The following is a 19,337-nucleotide window of genomic DNA, read 5'->3' as shown; positions in this document are numbered from 1 at the left end:
TGGAGGACACACGTGGTTGTAGATGCTTGCGTGGTCACCTCCAGCAACTGTGCCTCACATCATGGGGGCCCACTCCCCACCCCTTGGGGACAGCAGGTGGCCGGCTGAGTTGGGTGGAGGATGGCACTGGGGTGGTCTTCTCTGGGGCGTGGGGCTGCAGGGCCCCTCCTGGGACTCGAGTCTTCAGCTGTGTTCTGACTTGGAGTCAGGGAGTCATGGATGGGACCATGTTGCTCCAGAAATTCCCTCTTTTGGAACTTCTTGGCTCTGAAGACGTGGGGGTACTTCCACAGAAGTGGGGGGTCTCCTGGAAAAGTGGGGGTCCAGGAGCAGTGAGCAGCTGCTGTGAGGCAGTCACTGCTGGTCACCGCCCTGGGCCCTGCATCGCATGCAGGTGCTCAGCGCAGAAGCCGTGTTGGCACGAGCAGACCAGAAGGCAGTGGGCAAGAGGTTAAGCGTGGAGTCTCCCCATGTCCTGTGCCCCGCTGTCTGGGCTGCCACCGAGAGTCTGCGTGTCAGGCGAGGACAGTGCCAGCTGGAACCACCAAGCCAGGGACCAGCTCTGGCTGTCAGATGTTTAATTCTAATTTTGCTTCTCTACAAAGACAGCAGCTTTAGGAATCAGGCTTCGGTTGAGAAAGAGAAAGCACCTCCAACCCCCAAAGCTCTCCTTCTGTATCAGAGAAGCTGCGAGGATGCCTCAAGAGACCAGCCGCCTGCACGGGCCTCAAAGGCAGGTGCATCCCTGCGAGGACGCATGGCTGGGGTGGCTCTTGGGAGTCTCTGGAAGGGGCATCATCAGCCCTGTCCCACCTCCCCGGGTGATTTTACCAGCAAATCGCTATTTCTTTTTTTCTTTTCTTTTCTTTCTTTCTTTTTTTTTTTTTTTTTTTTTTGAGACAGGGTCTCACTCTGTCGCCCAGGCTGGAGTGCAATGGCACGATCTTGGCTCACTGCAACCTCTGCTGCCCAGGTTCAAGCGATTCTCCTTCTTCAGCCTCCTGAGTAGCTGGGATTACAGGCACCTGCCACTGCGCCTGGCTAATTTTGTTGTATTTTTAGTAGAGATGGGGTTTCACCGTCTTGGACAGGCTGGTCTTGAACTCCTGAACTTGTGATACACCCGCCTCGGCCTCCCAAAGTGCTGGGATTATAGGCATGTGAGCCACCGCGCCTGGCCTTCTTTTCTTTCTTCTCTCTCTTTTTTTTTTTTTTTTGAATTTTAAAGATCAGATTTATTTGGAGAAAGCAAAAAACCCACAACCCAAAGATGGGATTTTACATCTAAGACATCTCCCAGATTACAATCTACAGATTACAAATCCCAGATTACAGTCTACAGATTACAAATCCCAGATTACAATCTACAGATTACAAACCATCTTCATAGATATTTTTGTACCCGTTTTACATGTATTCAGGAGTGGGACGTACATCAATCTCTATTTCAATTTTAACAGAGGGACAAGGTCGGGGAGTGGGATCCTTTTGTTTTTAAGGTAAAACACTCACGACAGAACTCGCACATTCAGGTGCACAGTTCTGTGGCACTGGCTCGTTCACAGCATCGCCCAGTCACCAGCATCTAGTTCCAGAGCGCTTTCGTAATTCCAGGGGGGAACTGCAAGCATTGCCCTTCTTCCGGGAGGCCCTGGGGACAGCGCTTACATGCTCATTCCCGATGCCGGCGACAGTCCTGCCAGCAGAGCTGTGCTCACTCCACTGAGGGGCGGGCACTGGAGGGATGGAGCGGGCATGACCCTCGCCCCGGTGTTCAGACAGAGCCCCAAGGGGCTGGTAGTCTGGGCATGGCCATGGGTTGGGGAGGGGAGGCCAGGTTGGGGGAGGCCGTGCAGGGTCCGGGGCCGGGCTGGGGGCTGGAGGGGGGCAGTCGCCAGAGAGAGGATGGTTGGCCAAGCTGGGAGCAGGGGCAGGAAGTCTGTCCAGGAGGCAGTGAGGGGTGAGTGGGGCAGAGACTGCCAATGCTACTGTGAGGTGGGACCTGGATTTCGTTTCTGATCACACCTGAGCCAGATGCGGATGAGAGGCCAGGAGGCCTGTAGGTGCGGCCAGCGACCTTGTCCTCTTACGTTATGCACCCGAAGCCTCAGGCCTCTGCCGGGCAGTGCCTTCCCTGCTCCAGCCCTCAGCCGGAGCCTCCCCTCCTGGCCACCTTCCCCGCCCCACATCAGGTGCCAGACCAGCCGCCTGCACAGGCCTCAAAGGCAGGTGCACCCCCCACCCCAGCCAGACCCACAGGCTCCCCCTTGAGCTGCCGGTGTCGTCCTGGGGGTCCCGCCGGCCGATCCTCCCACCCCTCAGACGTGGCGTCCCCCGCGCGGAGGCAGGACACGGAAGCCAGCCCAGGGTTGATTGTTCCAGTGGCAAAGCCACAAGGGATGGAGCCACACAGGCAGGGACCGGAGTCACAGGGCCGCTGACTGAGAGGAGGAGGGTCCCGGGGGCGGCAGCTGCGCCATGGTCTCCACACGGGCCGGGCACTGGCGCCTGCTGCCCTCCGTGACGAAGCCATGGTCTCCAGAAGCCGGGACTGGGCTGGAGCCTCCTGGAGACCCTCAGGGAGGCGGGTGGGCGCTTCTGGGCATCACGGGGAGGGCGCTGAGGGGAAGCGAGCAGGATCTTTCCAGAAGGGGACGGAGGAGGGGCAGGGCCTGTGATTTGGGAGTTGGGGGGGTTCTGTGGAGGGGCTCCCGGGAGTGGCTGGGGCTTTGGGGCCCGTCCTCGCCTGGACTCCAGCCATCCCTCCGCGTGCTCACGCCGGGGCCCTGGGACCCTCGGGCGCAGGTCGGGCCGGGACCGCTGGGGCCAGCACGAGGCTCTCAGTGGCTGAGTGGCTGCAGGGAGACAGGGAGAGGCCCGAACCGCGCTGGAAGCGGGCGCGGGGCTGCCGGGAGGGAACGGGCCCCCGGCCTCCCCCGCTGCCCGGGCCCCGCACGCGGCCGCGCAGGTGGTCGCGGTAGTTCCTGGTGAGCAGCGTGTAGAGGAAGGGGTTGGCGCAGCTGTTGCCGTAGGTGAGGCAGGTGGTCAGGTAGTTGACGATGCGCGCCGTCCGCGGCGCCAGCGGGGCCTGGTGGTACTGGGCGAGCAGCTGCCAGAGCCAGAAGGGCAGGAAGCAGGCCCAGAAGAGCAGCACGATGCCCAGCACCAGGCGCAGCGCGCGCGCCCCCGGCCGCCGGGCCCGCTTGAAGGAGGCGCGCTGCGAGCGGCGGTAGGCGCGGGCCAGGCGCGCGTAGAGCAGCCCGATGAGCAGCCCGGGCCCCGCGATGCTGGTGGCGAAGAGCAGCGTCAGGTAGGCGCGGTGGGCGCGCGGGCCCCAGGCGGGCAGGCACAGGCTCTTGGGACCCCGGCGCACCAGCCGCATGGCCAGCATCACGGGCAGCGTCAGCAGCAGCGCCAGCAGCCAGGTGCCCAGCGCCAGCAGCTTGCGGTAGCCCTTGGGGCGCTGCACGGTGTCCAGCGGCCGCAGCACCGCAGCGTAGCGCTCGCTGCTCATGACGGTCAGCGTGAAGATGCTGGCGTGCATGGTAAGGAAGTCCAGGCTGAAGAGCACGCGGCAGCCCACGTCCCCGAAGTGCCACTGCTTGGTGACGTAGGTGGCCACGATGAAGGGGATGCTGAGCAGGTACAGCAGGTCGGCCAGCGCCAGGTTGACCACGTAGACGTACATGGAGGCCACCGCGCGCAGGGAGCGGCAGGTGACCGCCAGCGTGTAGGCGTTGCCCACCACGCCCACCACACCCATGGCCGACAGCAGAGTCCCAATGGCGCCCGTGGCCACCAGGTCCTCCAGGGAGCTGGACTCCGTCGGGCTGGCCCAGGAGCTGTTGAGGGTTGCGTTGGGGCCGCCAAGCGGCTCCGGCACAGAGCTGCCGGTGGCGGCCAGCCCAGGGAAGCTGCTCGGGGACTCGGGGGTCAGCGCCATCTCTGACCCCTCACGACGGGCTCAGGGCTGGGTGGCCACTCCCTGAGACGGGGAACCAGCTCAGCCTGTGGGGAAAGAAGCAAGTCAGGCAACCCCTTCTGCTCCCACGAGGCCATTGTGACCTCGTTCCCATAGAGTCACTTGGGCTCCCCAGTGCCCTCCGACTCCTGGGACTCTCTGGAAGCCCCCAGCTCTGCAGGAGGACTCGAGAGCCACCAGAGGAGCCTCCTCAACCCCCCCCCCACCCCCGCATGCCCCAGCAGGACCCCTGCCCCCCCCTCACTGTAGGTCCCATGGCCTCTGGGGACTGGGCTTTTCTGAAAGCCAGAACACAGGAGGGCAGCCCCTGGGGCAGAGGTCGGCAGTGGACAGAGCTGGGAGTCCTGGGCTCTGCCCTGCCCACCCAGTGCGCCCCCCCACCCAGGCCTCACTTTCTTGTCTGTGCACAGGTGAGACCCACTTACCCCTGAGTCCTTTCTCGTATTTATTTGACTTGTACATTTAAAAAAATGTTTTCTTCAGATTGCAAAGCTAGTAGCTACTGACTTTAAAAGTCCGAATAGAAAAACATGTAAGATAAGGAGAGGAAGGTCTCTGCAATCTCCATTTCTCATACAGGGAAACGAATTCAAGATGGATTGCAGGCCTAAGTGTGAAAGGTTAAATCAGTCAGTCGAGGTTCTGGAAGAAAACGGGAATACTGGCATGACCTTGGATGGGAAAATATTTCTTAAAAATGAACAAAAAATACTTTCAATAAAAGACTGAGCAAATGGGTTTCATTAAAATTAAGAACTTTACCAAGAGAGCAAAATCATAAACCACAGGTTAGGAGATCATCAGAACACTTATATCAGGCCGGGCATGGTGGCGCACACCTGTAATCCAGCACTTTGGGAGGCCAAGGCAAGTGGATCACCTGAGGTCAGGAGTTCGAAACCAGCCTGGCCAACATCTCGAAACCCCGTCTCTACTAAAAATACAAAAATTAGTCGGGCATGGTGGCCCACGCCTGTAATCCCAGCTACTCGGGAGGCTGAAGTGGGAGAATTGTTTGAACTCGGGAGGTGGAGGTTGCAGTGATCCAAGATTGAGATTGCGCCACTGCACTCCGGCCTGGGCAACAAAGCCAGACTTTGTCTCAGAGGAAAAAAAAAAGAAGAAGAAGAAACATAGACAAAAAGCTGGTAAGAAAAATATAGGGAACAACTGCAAATTAGTAAGGAAAAGACAAACAACCTATTTGAAAAAAAGAGACCAAAACCGTGACCAGGGACTCCCTAAAAAGGAAGCCCACACAGCCAACAAGCAGGGAAATGCCAGTCACGGCCACAAGAGCCCCCGCGTGCTGACAAGGATGAAAGCCTGAAAAGGCAGACATCTTGTCAACAGGCGTGGGGGCTGCGGAGGAGCTGGCCCTGCCGTTTCCTGTTGCTGGGAACCTGGACTGTGCCGCAGCTTTGGAAAACCATTGGCACGATTTGCAGAGTTGACCGCCTATACCTTCTCACCGGACAATTCAACTCTCAGGTTTGTACCTTAGATAAAGGGCTGCCAATGTCCAGAAAATGACAAGCCTGCGAAAGTTCACGGCAGCTTGACTCCTAAGAAGCTGGAAACAGCTCAAATGTCCCCAGTGGAGGGGGGCAGGCAAACTGTGACATGAAGCCAGTGAAGAAGGAGTCGGCGCTGGGGTCAGCAGCCTGGATGAAACTCACAGAGCGGTGGTGGCCTGAAGAAACAGACACAGGAGGTTGCCTGATTCCACGAGCCACGCTGAATTTAGGCCGAACACTCATGGCCGCGCAGGGAGCAGTCTTGGCTGGGGTGGGGCGTTGTCAACAGGTGGGGGCGCTGGGGGCCTTCCAGGGCCTGGAAATGTACCCTGCCCGCCCTTTCCCACCAGGCCGAGCAGCTCCCAGCTCCATCTGCCCAGAGGACCCTCACCCCGTTGCTGCCCCCACCCGGGGCATTTCCAGAGCCCTCATCCGGGGCAGGCGCAGAAGCCGAGGGGGCACCGGGCTCCCCAGTTGTGCGCGAGCCCGAGTCAGGGGCAGGGGGACAGCGGCCGCCGGGCCGCGCTCCAGGGTCGCGAGGAGGGAAGGGGAGGGGCCGAAAGTTCCACGGCACGGGAGAAGCCGCGTCGCTGGACCCCGCTCCCCTCACCCAGGGTGGGCTCCCACCGCGAAACCCCGGCGCAGCCCTGCGGAGGGCCCCGAAGGGCACAGGCCCGGCAGTCCCCGCGCGCTCCCGGTCACCCACGGAGGACCCACCTGCCTCCGGTCACTGAGCGGCCAGACCTGCCCGCCGAGGCTGGGGTCGCGCGTGGGGGCAGCCGCTCGCGGCTCCAAACTCCTCGCGCAGCGGGGCAGCGGGGAACTTTCCGAGGCGCGCTCCCCTGTCCCAGCGCAGAGGGGGCGCGAGGGGCTCCGCGGTGGCCTCGGCTCCCAGAGCGCACGGCAGGGGCGCCCGCCAGTCCCGCCACCAAAGCCGCGCCCCCCGCCCCGCGCCCCGCGCCCCGCCCGGGTCCCTGCGCCGCCGCCATCTGCCCGCCGCCAGCTGGGAATGCGCCGCGGCCCCGCGCCAGCGCCCGGTATTAAAATAACCCCAGCGGGCAGCAGGCGCGCGGAGAGGACGGCGCTGGGTGTCTAGGGGGCGGCGCCGGGAAGACGCGGGGGGCGCGGGGCTGCAGCGGGGTCGGCGAAGGGTCCCAGGCGGGTCTCGCGTCTGCGGAGCGAAGCTGCCTCCAGCCCGGCTGCCCAGAGGCTGACCCCGCAGCCCCTCTTGGGTTCTCCGCCTCCAGCCTTCGCCCCTGCGCCCCTCACGCCGGTGTTTTCAAGGCACAGAGCCTGGGATTCTCCGTGTCCACCAAGCCCTGGACCTCCCGCGCGCAGGTGGGGGGCGGGAACACCCCTAAACCCCGAGAGGGTCCTAGAAAGGAGGTAGGGGAGGGAGGGAGTCACCCACCCAGGCAGGGACGGGCTCTTTGGGGGCCTTGACGACCCCCGCCCCTGTTGCGGGTCTCCCACAGATGCTCTTAGAAACCCACGCAGCCTCTCCGGGCCTCGGCAGGGACTCGTGGTGGCCACATCCACGGAAGTGACGCTGGGAGCTGCAGGGCCACGCGGGCTGGGAGGAAGGACCCCACAGCCTCACCCTGGAGCCCCTGAGCTGGGTGCTCGCCCCCACTCGGTTTCACTTGCTGCTGGGAGGTAGGATGTGGGCCGTCACTCATGCTGAACCACTGAAAGAAAAAGACACAGAACATTAGTAAAATTAGACTAGAGGAGAGCTGGAGAGCTGTGAACACGGGGTCTAAAGGGCCCCCAGCGAGGAGCTGGCCTCGCCCACTCCACTCCGCCCGGGGCTCATCTGCTGCCTGAGGCCGTGGACCGGCCCCTAAAGCTGAAGGGGTTCTGCTGGGGGAGAGGAGGTGGCCACATGTGAATGGCCGAGAGGCTCCTGCAATGAGCTGGATCCAGGGGAGCCCCAGATGCCCACCAGTCCCCTCCGTGGGACGTTTGACACGTGCTGGGGAGGCGAGGCTGGGCTGGAGAGGGCAGGAAAAGTCCCTCTGGTCTCCGAGCGTCCGCTGGAGAGAGCAAGGGTCACACAATAAGACAGTTCATTCTCTGTGAGCTGAAAACAGCCGAACTGAAACCAACTACAGCTGCAGCTTCTGACCCGAAAGGGGAGCAGCTCATTCTGCCTGTGTGCTGGAGGAAAGGGGATGGAAGGCTGCCTCCGACGTGATGGTTCTGTGAGAGCTGATTACTAAGCTGGGGTCTAGGGGCTGGGGCTGGGGAAAAGCACTCGGGACCCAGAATGCCTGCTCCAAGAATTAAATTTCCCGCAAGCCAGCTGCCGAAACGACCTGCTGTCACCTCAGCCAGTTCACCGAGTAGCTGCTGAAACGACCTGCCCTGACACTAACACCGGTTTTTTGTTTTATTTTTTATTTTATTTTTTTATTATTTATTTATTTATTTATTTTGAGATGGGGTCTCACTCTTTCACCCAGGCTGGAGTGCAGTGGTGCGATCTCGGCTCACTGCAACCTCCACCTCCCAGGTTCAAGCAATTCTCCTGCCTCAGCCTCCCAAGTAGCTGGGACTACAGGTGCCTGCCACCATGCCCGGCTAATTTTTTGTATTTTTAGTAGAGATGGGGTTTCACTGTGTTAGCCAGGATGGTCTCGATCTCCTGACCTTGTGATCCGCCCACCTCGGCCTCCCAAAGTGCTGTGATTACAGGCACCCACCACTGCTCTCAGCCTAATTTTTGTATTTTTAATAGAGATGGGCTTTCACTATCTTGGCCAGGCTGGTCTTGAACTCCTGACCTTGTGATCTGCCCACCTCGGCCTCCCAAAGTGCTGGGATTACAGGCATGAGCCACCGCACCTGGCCAATCCCAGTACTTTTGAAAACTGAGGCAGGAGGATCACTCGAGTCTAGAAGTTTGAGACCAGCCTGGGCAACATAATGAGACCCTCCATTTCTATTTCTAAAAAAATTTTTTAAAGGGTGAAGGAAATAATGTATACAGTGGTCCATTTCCAAGACAGAGTGCCTTTAATCAGCTTAGGTCAGCAAACTACAGAAGAACAGGATATACTAGGCCCCAGCTTGGATAGTGGATGCCTGCTTGTCGACCTCATCCACTCCCCTTTTAACCCCCTCTTAGTTGCCCTCACCCAAATCAAAGTTTAAGATGAAATTTTACTAGCCTGCAAAATAGCTGGTTTGATCTGTTCTTATCAGCCTGCCCAGTTACTTAGGTCGTAAGTCAAATACTTAAACAGCCCCTAAGCTAACTAGGATTACAATGCATCGTGGGCTGCAACAAAATGCAGCAGGACAACCCTGAAGAAAACACCTACAGCACCTGCCCAACAACCAATAGGCGACATGTGGGAAGACTGTGACCCCAGACTACTCAGCCTATGAGGAACCGGGTGAGGGACCTGCGCCCTACAACCCCTGCCCAACAACCAATAGGCGACATGCGGGAAGACTGATCCCATAGTACTCAGCCTATGAGGAAACTGGGGCGGGATCTGTGCCCTACAGCCCCTGCCCAGCAACCAATAGGCGACACCTTGGAAGACTGACCCCAGAGTACTCAGCCTATGAGGAACCTGGGGAGGGATCTGTGCCCTACAGCCCCTGCCCAGCAACCAATAGGCGACATCTGGGAAGACTGACCTCAGAGTACTCAGCCTATGAGGAAACTGGGGAGGGATCTGTGCCCTACAGCCCCTGCCCAGCAACCAATAGGCGACATACGGGAAGACTGTGACCCCCAGAGTACTCAGCCTATGAGGAACCGGGGGAGGGATCTACGCACTAGGGGATAAATTGCTTGTTGAAACTGCTGGGTGTGCCTGCCCACCAGACACGCGATCTTGCAAGACCTTCATTAAAAGCCTCGCTTTCGCTGTTCTCCAGGTCCCTGAGTCCGTTCTTTGGATTTGGACGGATGAGTTTCTTTCTCACAAGGGTCAAATGGACATTTTATAACTTTAAAAGTACAGTATCTAAAATTCAGAAATCACAGCAGAAGAAAGAATCAGTTAACTTAAAGGTAGGTCAATAGAAATTATCCAGACACGGAAAGAGAAAAGAATGAAAAACAGAAAAGCACGTGGAAACACACCATCAAATGATCTGACCTACATGTCACTGGAGTCCCCAGAACAACAACAGAGGAAAATGGGGCAGGAACAATATCTGAAAAGGTAGTGGCTGAAATTTTCAAAATTGATAAGCAGTGCCGACTCACAGACATTAGAATCTTAGTAAATCACGAGCAGGAAAAAACGAAAAGCAAACCACTCCAGCGCATTGTAGTAAAAAATTCCAAAAACCAAAGGTAAACAGAAACTGTAAAAATTATTGAGATTAGAAAAAGAAAAGACAATGCATTCAGGGAATAACAATAGGAAAGATGGCTAGATCTCCTCAGAAAACCATGGAAACCAGAAGAGAATGACCTCTTTAAAGTACCAAAATAAAGGATTTTAACCAACAATTTATGTACAATAAAATAAAGATACTTTCAGACAAAGCTAAGAACATTTGTTGCAGCACAAAAAAATACTGAAGGAGCTCCGCAGGCTTTCCTTCTGCTGACAGAAAATGACCCCAGATAGAAACTCGGAAGTGCATGGAAAAATGAAGTGCACCAGTAAGGTAAATATGTTTGTAAATTAAAAAGATGAGGACTGTGCAGCAACAGCTCTGGTGGCGCATGATGATGATAACACGCGTCAACTAATATCCACGACAACAATAGCACCAGGTCTCCGGAGAAGGGTGAGTGAAATTACACAGTTGGAAAGCTCTTTGTTGTTGTGTAAGAATTCACATTTCAGGCTGGGCGTGGTGGCTCACACCTGTAATCCCAGTGCTTTAGTGCAAAGTGGCTCTGCCTGCCTATGATTCACTTTATGGACCATTAAATCATAAATCATAATCATAAAGCTCCCATTTTCCACAAATGTGACTTTTGAAGCTTTGCTCTGCACGTAATGGGTTCATTATGTTTTGCAATGATAATTTTTCTGAAAGAAGTACTTTCCAATTGGATTACTAAATTCTGTAGAAAATGAGGTTCTGCAGACAGAGCTGGTTTCATGGGTTTCTTTTCAGGTGCCCATCCAGCCTGATGCTTGTGTTTTTCAGACTTGAAGAGGATGCTTTGTTCAGAACCCACTCCACCTCCCAGGTGCTCAGAGACCACAGGCCCATCCTGCCGCAGACACCGGGGTGGAGATGCTTGATGAAAATAAGGAAACATGGCCGGGCGCAGTGGCTCATACCTGTAATCCTAACACTTTGGGAGACTGAGGTGGGAGGATCGCTTGAGCTGAGGAGGTCAAGGCCAGCCTGAGCAACATAGTGAGACCCTGTCTCTATAAAAAGAAAATAAAAATAAATAAGGGAATAAAAGTGAGGGGTAGAGGCAGCTCAGGCTGAGTGCACCCCAGATGGAGTTAGGGAACCTCATGAAGAGCAAAGACTGGGCCGTGCAGAAATGGCCAGGCCCTCAAAGCCCCAACTAGAGCTCAGCCATCAGCCATCAGCTGCCTGGGATCCTGCCCAGGGGGTGTGGGCCCACTTCATTACCCAGAGCTGAGGGCTCTTTCTTTTGGAAGAAGGTCCCGGGGGACACCCCTGCAGGGCCTCCCACCTCTCCCAGAGCACCTCTGCAGCTGGTGATTTCACCTTACTCTTCCAGGAGACACTTCCCTTGATGCTGCTGTTGGTATTTTCCCTTACTTTTGACCTCAGGCACCACAGTTTCCTGGTCTCAAACACCTCCAGATATGAGACACAGCTGGAGAGATGGTAACATGAATCAAACCAATTAGAACCTGCGCGGGTCTCCAGCTGGTGGTGGCCCTATTAATTAGTGGAGAGCCTCAGACGTCTGAGCAATTGCAGGGGATGAAAGGGCTTAAGCTGGCGGGAGACAACATGGAATTCAGAGCACGTCCCCTGACTTAAAGAGTCCAAGCTCGTGAAAGCTCAAACGTAGGGAGAGTGAGGAGAAATGTCTAGTGCACATAATAGTCTTTTCTCAGAATCAACTTTGGGGGCCCCCTGGGGTCCCAACACTACAGCCTCCCTGGCCCCATGAGGCCACTTGAAAGCTGGCTGACCTTTGGGAAAAGGTTCCAGTTCAGGATTCATGAAACCTCACGTCCTGAGTGAAGAGGCTGGATGCAGAGCTCTAGAAAACCCTTCCAGGGATTCTGAAGGTCGGAGTCAGGGCTGGGGTGAGGGCAGAAACCCCAGGGGCCCCAGATTTCTCTTGCAAGCATACAACCAAAGGCACATGTGTATACCACCCCGTGTCGTGTAACAGAGTGTGGGGGTTCCTTCCTGCTCAGCATGGTCATTCCCCTTCTTCCTGCCTTCCTGGGAGGCAAGGAGGTCAGGGGTCCCACCTCCTTCTTGAAGGGCTATCATCCCCATCCATGTCTGACAGCAGCGGAGGGCCCCAATGCTGAAACTAATGGAGGGGCCTCAGCAGCAGCCAAATCCAAGCAGGCAGAGCCCTTTATCCTTCAGGTCTCTTCCCGTGGGCCTTCTTTACTATCTTCACTATCTCCATCACCATTATCACCACGACCATTATAACCATCACCACCATCATAGCCATCATCATTGGCATCATCTGTCTCCTCAACATTAGCAAACTTTTTTTTTTTTTTTTTTGAGATGGAGTCTCACTCTCTCACCTAGGACGGAGTTCAATGGCACAATCTTGGCTCACCGCAACCTCCGCCTCCCAGGTTCAAGCGATTCTCTTGCCTCAGCCTCCCGAGTGGCTGCGATTACAGGCACGCGCCACCATGCCCAGCTAATTTTTGTATTTTTAGTAGAGACAGGATTTCACCATGTTGGCCAGGATGGTCTCGACTTCCTGACCTCGTGATCCACCCACCTCGGCCTCCCAAAGTGCTGGGATTACAGGCGTGAGCCACAGTGCCCAGCCAACATTAGCAACCTTTACATGTGGTTTGGTCTATAGACTTAAAAAAAATTCTGGGGCACATATCTATATTAAATTATATGTTTGACAACACATTTTGATTGTTCAAAACATGGCCCTTCTTTTTAAGTATGTATTTTTATTTATTTATTTTTATTTTTTGAGATAGGGTCTCACTGTTGCCCAGGCTGGAGTGTAATGGCACGATCTTGGCTCTCTGCAGCCTGAACTCCCAGGCTCAAGCAATCCTCCCACCTCAGCCTTCCAAGTAGCTGGGACTACAGGCACACACCGCCACGCCTGGATCATTTTTGTATTTTTTGTAGAGATAGTGTTTTGCCACGTTGCCCAGGTTGGTCTCAAACCCCTGAGCTCAAGTGATCCACCCGCCTTGGCCTCCCAAAGTGCTGGGATTACAGGCATGTGCCACCTCACCTGGCCTATTTTATTTTTTGATACAGGGTCTTGCTCTGTCGCCCAGGCTGAAGTGCAGTGGTACAATCATAGCTCACTGCGGTCTTGACCTCCTGGACTCAAGCAATCCTCCTGCCTCAGCCTCCTGAGTAGATGGGACTACAGGTGCATGTCACCACACCCAGCTAACTTTTTTTATTGTTAGTAGAGATGAAATCTCACTATAATGCCGAGGCTGGTTTTGAATTCCTGGGCTGACGCAATCCCAAAGTGCTGGGGTTACAGGCATGTGCCACTGTGCCTGGCCCTGTATTTCTTTATAAATAATGTGAAACAAACTCCCATGATGAGCCTGAAAACCAACCAGAACCCTCATCTCTCCTGTGCTCCTCTTCCCTTCTGTCCTCTGTTCCCACTATCTGGTGGGATTTCAAGCCAGCAAAGGTGGCTTAGCCCAGATACTGAGAGGACAAGGATAAGGCCAATCAACAAAACTTGCTGAGGAATGACTTACACAGAGGAGCTTGATTGAAAACTTTTATGACTTTTTAAAATTAAAAACAACATATAGAGCAACAGGAATTAAATGGTTAAATTGCATCAACGGCCAACGTTTGAAATCAGCTCTCCCTCCACTGTAGACCAGAGATCCTAGTGCTGCTGACAGGGTCTTGTGGCACCCCTGAGATTGTCCTGGCAAAGTCGAGAACACATCCAGGTCACCACAGATTCTGGTGTGTTCTGCAGAGCATGTATTTTACAAGCAATGTCCCTCCCCATGGCCAAGGTGAAATAGGCACAAGTTCTGTGCCCTGCCCACCATGTCCCAAGCAGCACAACAGCCATTCAGGCCAACACATCCAGAACTATGTGACAATCAACTGGTAAGAACTTGTTTCCAGGTTATGAATATTTGTAATGCTTCCCTCTGAGGCCACAACAGGCCCTATCTCCCAGCCCCTAAAGTTGCTCTCCATGTTTCCACGGGCAAAGGGCCTATCCTTTGCCAACTGCTCCCCTGGCTGTTGTGGAATAGCAATTGGTGGTCCTTCCCAGTCTCTGATGTCCTGGTGTACCCAGGACAATGGCAGCTACATGAGCCTTAGTCTCTCAGTTCTGGGGCCGTGGACTGAGGCTGGAAACAGGGCAGCTCCCCCATGGCCGAGGCTCCTGCAACAGCCAGGCTTTTCTCAGGACCCCTGCTCTGTGTCTCAGGGGTGCTGGGATCCTGTTCTTGGCTGGAGGACTGTGGCTTACAGGCTGAGTCCCCCTTCTTGCTCTCCCTGTTGGTCCAGGGTGAATAAGAGACTATGGTGAATCCACTTCTGCAGGGCTGAGGCTGCAGGGACCAGCTCTGCCCTGTGTCCTGTTGAGGGCGTTTCTAGAATGCTCAGCATCCACCAGTGCAAGTCCTCCTCTTGGGGTGCATCTTGGAGTCTCACCACCCACACTTCACCAGTCTCCAGCAGCAATTTCCAGTGCTGCCCTGGGGTCCTCAGGGCCCTGTCTGGGGTCATCTTCTGTAGGTAGATGGTATCATAGCAGCCCACCATGGAGACAAGCTGCAGGGCCAGTAACCAGGCCTCAGCCTTGGCAGGGTCCACTGCCCAGGTATTGCCCAGCTTCAACACCATGGGCTCCCCTGGGGGCAGGTCCACTTTGAGAAACCCCTGCTATGAAGGAAAGAAGCTTGGCCAGTGTGAGCAGGTAAGAAGCCCCTCAAATCTCCAGGGAAGACCCTGGGTCCAGTCAGCATCCTCATGGCCCAGGCCCAGGGGCACAGCCTCCTGAGGCCCTAGTTCAGTGGGCACAAAGTGGGGGTCCAGGCCTGCATCTTCCGACCCTTCTGGGGCTGCTGCCGGGGTCCCTGGCCCCCATGCCTCAGAGCCCTCCTGCACAGGCTGTCCTGGGCTCTGCCCCCAGCTCAGCTCCATCCCTGAGGACCCCTCCTGGTCTGACTCTGCCTCAGTGTGCTCCATCAGCTCAGGGTCCCAGTTGTCTTCTTCCCAGTCCTCTGACTCCAGCAAGTCTTTAAAGTCTAGAAAGGCAGCCTTGAAGCAAGTGAAGCAAATGCTTAGCTGATCTCCATGTTGAAGCTGATACATCCAGAAGGCGTAGAGGTAGGACATGCCCTCTTCCTCATACCGCATGCTGACCGGAGGGCACATGGCCAGGCTGCCTGCCTACTGCCGGGGTGGACAGCAGGAGCTGGGCCTTCAGAGGATCTCGGGCGGTCTGGCCACAGGTGCTGGGGCCAGTAGGATGCTGGGGGGCAGGGATGAAGGGGACAAGGAGCAGGAGGAGAAAGGGGTTTCCTATCCAGGGATTTGGGGTGGGGCGGATGACCTGGGTCCCAGCTCAGTGGGGACCTGCAGAGGGTGGAAGCTTGAACTTCTGGAAATGTCTTCAGCTTCTGCAGTTGCTGTGGTCTCAGGGGAGCTGGAAAGGCAAAGGAAGGGAGGTTAGGTGCCCCCAGCAGGCAGGGCGGGAACAAACTGTGGGGACCAGCAGGGGCAGGGATGTTGGGGTTCAGGTTGGCCCTTTAGTGGGGACCCTGCTCAGTTTGAACGGCACCGGGGCTGGGAGGCCTTCAGTTCCTCCATCCGACCTCCCTGGGCTCATCAGCCACCCCCTACACCTCAGGGACCCCAACACCCCATCAGCCTCACCTGACAGAACCTGGGGGAACCTGAGGGAAACTGGCAGAGCCTGAGGGGACCTGATGGAAATTGAGGGAACTTGAAGGAAACTGAGGCAACTTGAGGGAACCAGAGGGAACCTGAGGGAAACTGGGGGGAACCTGAGGGAAACTGGGGGAAACTGGGGGAACCTGAGGGAAACTGAGGCAACTTGAGGAAACCTGAGGGAAACTGGGGGAACCTGAGGGAAACTGAGGGAAACTGGGGGAACCTGAGGGAAACTGAGGGAACCTGAGGGAAACTGGGGGAACCTGAGGGAAACTGAGGCAACTCGAGGAAACCTGAGGGAAACTGGGGGAACCTGAGGGAAACTGAGGGAAACTGGGGGAACCTGAGGGAAACTGAGGGAACCTGAGGGAAACTGGGGGAACCTGAGGGAAACTGAGGCAACTCGAGGAAACCTGAGGGAAACTGGGGGAGCCTGAGAGAAACTGAGGGGAACTTGAGGGAAACTGAGGGAACCTGAGGAATCCTGGCCCCGCTTCAGCCTCCCAACCCCTCACCCAGCACCAGGCCGTGTCTCTGAGACCCCTCCTCAGAGATCCCTCCTCGGGAGACCTCACCATCCTGGTGTCTCCGCTCATGTGGGCACCCAGGGAAAGGAGGAGGCAGAGCCCGTCTGGGTATATAAAGGGCGATTTCCCATGGTGCTCTGGGCTCATCTGCATATCTCCCATGAGCCTCAGTTTCCAGGAAATGAAAGTGCTGAGTCACCAGCTCCCCTCAAGGAGGGCCATGTACAGCCCCTGGGCGCCTGCAGGAAGGCCCCGGGGAGGCAGCTCCTCTGGGGGCTGGAGATCGGGGTGGGTGCTCTCCATCCGCAGGGTGGCACGGCGTGAGCATCTAGCCTGTGGTTGCTGGTCCATCGTGGGCACGACGTCCTGGTCCTGCCGCGTTTGTAAAACGTGATCCCTGCTTGCTGTCTCTGTCTTAAAGTTCTCTGAATTTTAGGAACCAGCCAATTGTCAATTAGTTATTGTTTAAACACATTTTCCCCTTTGTGGTTCATCTCTTCGCTCTTTAAACAGAGACACTTATAAATTAACACTTGTTTTTTCAATAGACTCTATTTTTTACAGCAGTTTTAGGTTCATAGCAAAATTGAGCCAAAAGCATGGAGCTCTCCCACCGCTCCCCTGCTCCTGCAGGTGCACAGCCTTCCCCAGTCCCCCTGTCCCAGCCATTTGTTACACATTGTTATTATTATCATCGCCCTCTGCAGTTTCCATTATGCTTTCCTCCGGTGCTGTGCATTCTGCAGGTTTGGACACGCGTATAATCATGCAGACCCACCACTCTGATATTGTACAGACGGGTTTCTCCTCCCCGATTCATCTGTGTTCTGCATTTTCATCACTCCATCTCCCAGCCCCTGGCAACCAGGGATCTTTTGACTCTCTCCTTAATTTTGCCTTTTCCAAAATGTCATAGAGCTGGACTCATACATTACGTAGCCTTTTCAACTTCTTTTTTAGTAATACGCACTTTGGTTCTTCCGTGTCTTTTGTGGTTTGATAGTTCACTTCTTTTTTTTTTTTTTTTTTTGAGACAGGGTCTTGCTCTGTCACCCAGGCTGGAATGCACTGGCAAAATCACAGCTACTACAGCCTCAACCTCCTGGGCTCATGCGATCTTCTCACCTCAGCCTCCCAAATAGCTGGGACTACAGGTGTTGGTGCACACCCCGATAAGTTTTGTATTTTTTGTGAGACAGGGCCTCACCACGTTGCCCACACTGGTCTCGAACACTTGGGCTCAAGTGATCTGCCTGCCTCTGCCTCCCAAAATGCTGGGATTACAGATGTGAGCCACCTTGCATGGCCAGCTCACTTATTTTTTAACACTGAATGGTATTCCATTGTCTGGATGTACCATGGTTTATTTATCCATTCACCTATGGAAAGACATCTTGGTTGCTCCCAGGTTTGGGCAATTATGAATAAAACTACTACAAATATTCGTGTGCAGGTATCTGTAGACATAAGTTTTCAACTCATTTTGGTAAACTCTAAGGAGCGGGATTGCTGGATGCTGTGGTCAGAGTGTGTTTAGTTTTGTAAGAAAGTGACAAATTGTCTCCCACAGTGGCCCAGTGGGAGGAAGCCCCAAACCCTTTCCCTACATCCCCATGACTTCTGCTCCTCCCCACCTGGGGGCTGTCCGTGCCTGGCTCGGGTCAGCCACACACCTGGGCTGCCCGCCACCCCCACCAGGTTAGGGCTCAGATCAGGGCCACCCCTCACCCCGGGGCTTCCTCGTTCCAGTCTTGGGATAGGGGCAGGTGTGGAGATTTGGCTGCCAGGTGTCCTGCTGTGGGTGGAGAGGGCAGTGAGCTCATTCCCTAAAGACTCAGGTGCCTGAGCTGCCTGGCTGGTCCCCTCAGGCGAGAGGAAGTAGTGGTTGAGGGACCCCACAGAGAAGCCTGTTTATGGGTCTGGGGGTCAGAGGCTCCCGGGAGGAGCTCCTGGGTCCTGGTTTCCTCTGAAAAGGCCACTCAAGGCCTTGGGGCTGAGCTGTGGCTGCCCTGGCCAGGAGGGGGCCCTGCACCTGTCGTGAACACTGAGGGCTGGGCCAGTGGGCGTCTGGAGGATGAGGATCCCCCCACCTGGCCCCTCCCAGCCCCAGTTCTCAGGGCACAGCCCAGCCGGCAGCCGGCAGAGTCACTCCCTAAAGGAGGTTTTAACAGAGGAGCAGCAGAGCCCTCTGAGGGCGCCTGTGGCTTTGCACGCTCCTTGCTGGTTTGCGTGGCTTTTTCACACAGTAGTTGCATCGAGAATTTAATACGCTGTAACCTCATTGCCCGGCAAGACTGGTGCGGGACCGGGAAGCTGACGGGGAAGTGTTGGCGGGTGCACGGCAGCGTCCACTCTGGGAAGCTGTGGCCAGCGCGTCCTGGCCAGCCAGGGCCTAGGCAGGGACTTGCCTCTCGGGCCTTGGCCTCACCCTGGTCTGAGAGTGTAGGGCCCTCTCAAGGTCCTCAGTCACCTCAGCAGCCTGGGACGGAGCCTTTGGATCGCTCCCTGGGCAGCTGGGTACAGGAGAGGCCACTCGAGGCAGATGCTGGGATGGACAGCTGGATTTGGGGCCCAGAAGGAAACTGTGGCAAGACTTGGTGAGTGGATGGTACCAGAGGAACAGGATGTGGCCATCATCGGGGAATCCAACACTCCTGTATCTCCAGAAGGACCAGGCATTTCCCCAGCTGCAGAGACCACTGATGGGGCAGCACAGCCATTGTGGGCCAAGGCCATGACCCGGAGCCACTGGGACCGTAAGCCTGACACCCAGATTGCCCACGAGCCAGAACTCCATCCCCACCATCCTGGGGTGCACAAGCTCTCGTGTTAGGAACGGGTGAAGAGGGGGAGCCCAGGAAGCTGAACGCAACCCAGAGGGGGTGGACGAGCAGGGACAAGGCTGCCAGATGGGCCTGATCAAGCTCAGGGGCCCCTAGCTACCTCGGGGGTGCAGGTGCCAGCTGAGCCCTGCAGAGGAATGGGGTGAGGCCACGTCACGCCGTTTGAGCACCGGCTTCCGAGCTCAGGCGGCTTCGTCTCTGTCTCACCCAGAATGCCTCGCGCAGGTCTGGGGCCCAGAGAACATTCCAGAGATGCTTGTGGAGTGGAGCAGCTTTAATAAGACACATTTTTGCTTCTCTGTTGGCTTCTTACCTGTGTCCTTGGGATGGCTGCCAAGGCACTACCAACCTGCTGCACCCCTGGCCGAGGCTCGGAGCCTCCTGGGCTGGTGCCTTCCCGGGCACAGGATCCCCAGCAAGT

At 56.0% G+C, this 19,337-nt stretch overlaps 2 protein-coding genes across 4 annotated transcripts; both read right to left on the bottom strand.

Annotated features, from left to right (window-relative positions):
* Positions 1-1,259: 1,259 nt before the first annotated feature.
* Positions 1,260-7,384, bottom strand: UTS2R (urotensin 2 receptor). Of its 3 annotated transcripts, none has more exons than XM_054459552.2 (3): positions 6,217-7,384; positions 5,482-5,675; positions 1,260-4,008 (listed from the first exon to the last, which is right to left on the bottom strand). In XM_054459552.2, the coding sequence occupies exon 3, from the start codon at positions 3,941-3,943 to the stop codon at positions 2,774-2,776; it is 1,170 nt and encodes a 389-aa protein (XP_054315527.1). In that variant the 5' UTR covers positions 3,944-4,008; positions 5,482-5,675; positions 6,217-7,384; the 3' UTR covers positions 1,260-2,773. The 3 variants fall into 3 exon arrangements, with proteins under 3 accessions (XP_054315527.1, XP_054315529.1, XP_063511755.1); XM_054459554.2 differs by having other exon boundaries at positions 6,911-7,384; XM_063655685.1 differs by lacking the exon at positions 5,482-5,675.
* A 5,998-nt stretch (positions 7,385-13,382) lies between these two features.
* Positions 13,383-15,353, bottom strand: TEX19 (testis expressed 19). The gene has a single exon (XM_054458246.2). It carries the CDS (start codon positions 15,025-15,027, stop codon positions 14,533-14,535), a length of 495 nt encoding a protein of 164 aa, XP_054314221.2. The 5' UTR covers positions 15,028-15,353; the 3' UTR covers positions 13,383-14,532.
* Positions 15,354-19,337: the final 3,984 nt, after the last annotated feature.

Source organism: Pongo pygmaeus, chromosome 19, assembly GCF_028885625.2.
Source record: "Pongo pygmaeus isolate AG05252 chromosome 19, NHGRI_mPonPyg2-v2.0_pri, whole genome shotgun sequence".
Classification (NCBI taxonomy): domain Eukaryota; kingdom Metazoa; phylum Chordata; class Mammalia; order Primates; family Hominidae; genus Pongo; species Pongo pygmaeus.
Note: the sequence above shows the minus strand (reverse complement) of the source record. Positions and strands in the feature narration are given on the sequence as shown.